Below are 3,261 nucleotides of genomic sequence, written 5' to 3' on the forward strand. Positions count from 1 at the left end.
GTAAAACAGCTGAAACACTGAGTGCCTTTAAATCTCAACTTAAAACCCACCTGTTCAGAGTTGGATTTGAAACGTAATCAATGGAACAGTAATCAATATTTGATTTGTTGACTGTTTCATGAGCACTTTGAACTGCCTTGTTGCTGAAATGTGCTATACAGATTAATACATTGATTGATTGATTGACTGACTGACTCTGCGTTGCTCCTCAGGCGGCGTGGTTTGGCGAATCAGAGCGTCCGACACCCGGCTGGTTTGCGCTGCAGGAAGCAGGAACGGCACCGAGGAGACCAAGCTGCTCGTTTTGGACTTTGACCTGGACGACACCAAGACCGACTCAGACCTGAAATGAGAGCGAAACCGACCAATCAGATTGGAAAAAGACTCTTTGTTGTTGTTGTTGTTGACCAAAGTCCGACTGAGCCAGTCAGTCAGCTGTGAATGTTACAACACGACCAGAAACGACGGACAAGAAGAACCTGCTGCTGGACGATGAATCGAAAAGAATAATGGATGTAATATATGAATGTTTGACGAACAGACGAACGAGGGATTTCACTCCTTTTTCTGTTTTTTGTTTTGCTTTTTGCTGCTGTACCAATGAGGAGGTGAAGATGCTGTTTAAACTAACCAAACCTACCAAATCGTAATGGCGGCCAGGGATTTCCCCGCCTGTCTTCAGTCGGTGTTGATCTGAAACCGGTGTTATCCGGCCGCAGCTGGAATATCGTTTCCACGTCATGAGAAGAGGGAGAACCAACCAGGAACCACAACCAGAGCCTCACATCTGCAACAGCTGGAGCATTTAAAACTGCTCCGCTGGAAATAACAGAAGCAAAATGAAACCGATCCACTGCAGGTTGAGATGGGAGAAAATAGAGAAAACATCAATTATAGGTTAATCAGAAGATTTGGTCAGACTCATAAAATCACAAATATTACTATTCTGCTGTTTATTTTACTTGAGAAGTCTTAAAAAACTTCTTGATTTGAACTGATCTCCTTCCTGCACTTTCATCTCCACATATACAAATTAATCATGCAGGATTTTTTCTCCTCTTTGCGTCTCTCACTGCTGTGGGATTTTCAGATTTCAGTCAAATCCCCTCAGAGCGCTCAGTGTGTTCGCCTGAACCCGTTTCATTTAATCTCTAAACGTTTCCGTCAAAAACTACGTTAAATAATTTCCACCATAAATCTCTACAAGCTTCGTTTAGTTTCAGTTGAAAAACATTTGATTTGTTTGAGGCTAAAATTGTGGCTCCGCCTCTTTCTACGTGCTCCCCGAAAAAGGCGGGAATCACCATGGAAACCGTGTTTTTTTTTTTCTTGTTCTTTGCTACATTAGTCCAAAATCAAATCTAATTCAAATACAGCTAACAAAGGGAAGTTGTTGGGCTTTCTGTAGCTGTGAACACATTTCAGTTTTTATTTGTTTTTCTACTTGTTTCTCCTCATAAAGTGTCATATTTACTTTTAAATCTAACATTTAATCCAGTTGTCCAAGGATAAATCTTAAGTTTTTCTTTGGAAGTGAAAGAAATGACGCAGAAATATCCAAGTTATTCAGAGCGAAATCTGCTCAAGGTCTGTAAATGTTTCAGATCGGAGGCTAAGTACTTTTTTATCATCTTTCTTTAGAAAAGGGAACAATAAAATAATGGTTTATATGAAGAGAAAAGAGATTATTACACCCCAAACTCCCGCAGCAGACGCCTCTAAATCCTGCTGATTTATTTTATTCAGCCTTGTAAACTTTCTAAATGTGATGAATATAGATGTAGGAGGAAGAGCGCGGTTTATGAAAACAGAAAGCATTTATCACCTTGTGCCTTTTTCTTTCCTTTTAACAGCCAAAAACACATTTATTACTTGAACGACGGGTAGAAAAAACGAAGCGTTGCAGCAACAATATCACTTTTTCAGTTGAAAACATTAGATATGCTGTTTTTAATCTAATATACTTTAAAAACAGGATAGAACTAGATGTATTTAGCTTTAGTACTCATTAACCATTTGTTGTTTTTTCTTATTTTTTCCTTAAACTCAGTAACTTTAGGAACATTTCAGTGCTGGACAGATGTCATGTAAAAACATTAAACAGCAGAGAGGATCAGATCATCTGCTTTTATCTGCACATAAATCATATTTTCATGTTTTCCTTTTCACTGGCAAGAGATTTATTCAGTATTTTGCTTCTATTACGTTTGATGTCAGGGAGCTTTCATTTTTTCTATCATCCTGCCAGTAATTATTATCTTTTTCGTTTATTTGCGCAGCTGAACCATAATTATGTTTGTCTCCTTGTTAATCCCTCAATTACACATTTAATCCAAGTTTAAATTTAATCTAATGAACCTCAGAAATCTGCCTTGTTTGAACATTTAGTCACGTTTTGACGATAAATGATTAAAAACGCAGATATCAGATGGTTTAATAATGATTCTGCCTGTTTGGAGCAGATTCTCTTTAATTCAGCTTGTAGAAAATCAGAATCTTTTTAATTAATTTCTGTTTTGAGTTTATGAAGCGAAACCCTTCTTTCATGCTTTTCCTCGGCTATTGCAACGAATAACAATAATAAAAAAAGAGGATATATAATTTAAATCAGCTGCTGGCTGCAGACATTAATTCGATGCGCTGCTGTTGCTAGGCAACAGTAAGCAGAGTTTGGACACATCTTCCCAGCAACAAGTGGTATTTCAGGCAGGAGCGCTGACCTCCTGCAGGTGTGAGGCTCTCCGACGATCGTTTTCTGTGAAATAGTGTAAATAAAGAGAGGATGTACATAATGAACTTTTTATAAATAAAAGAAAACAGAGGAAATATTGTCCTGGTTGAGTGGAAAAAGTCCTGGATGAATGAATATGAATCAATAAACATGAGTTTTTATAAAAATCTGGACTGATGGTTGTTAATCTAATAACTCCTATGATAAAGATAAATAAATGTATTTCTGCCACATTTTCAATAAAGTAAAATTAACCAGAACAGCTCAGATATATTATACAGATTCAATAAATATGAATATTACTGAAAACTTCATTTATTTCAGTAATTAAATTTACTCTAAGTGAAGCATATTAACACAAACTGGTGTTTTTAAGCCTTTATTTCAGTTAATTATGATTTTCTGTTAACAGTTAATGAAAATATGACATTTAAGGTCAAAATATTAAATGAAACCAATAAAAAATACATTTTAATGCAAAAACTGACTTTATGAAAAGCCTGTTTAATATCTGCTTAAAGTTTGCTTTT

At 36.2% G+C, this 3,261-nt stretch overlaps 1 protein-coding gene across 1 annotated transcript in view; it reads left to right on the plus strand.

Annotated features, from left to right (window-relative positions):
* LOC103151638 (F-box/WD repeat-containing protein 7-like) overlaps positions 1 to 2,893 on the plus strand; it is a 23,835-nt gene extending 20,942 nt beyond the window's left edge. The window contains exon 13 of the mRNA XM_007571802.2: positions 213 to 2,893. Coding sequence (XP_007571864.1) covers positions 213 to 352 — 140 coding nt within the window. The 3' untranslated portion in view covers positions 353 to 2,893. The remainder of the gene's footprint in view (positions 1 to 212) is intronic.
* The last annotated feature ends 368 nt before the right edge of the window (positions 2,894 to 3,261 follow it).

This window comes from Poecilia formosa, unplaced genomic scaffold (assembly GCF_000485575.1).
Source record: "Poecilia formosa unplaced genomic scaffold, Poecilia_formosa-5.1.2 Scaffold288, whole genome shotgun sequence".
NCBI classification, from domain to species: domain Eukaryota; kingdom Metazoa; phylum Chordata; class Actinopteri; order Cyprinodontiformes; family Poeciliidae; genus Poecilia; species Poecilia formosa.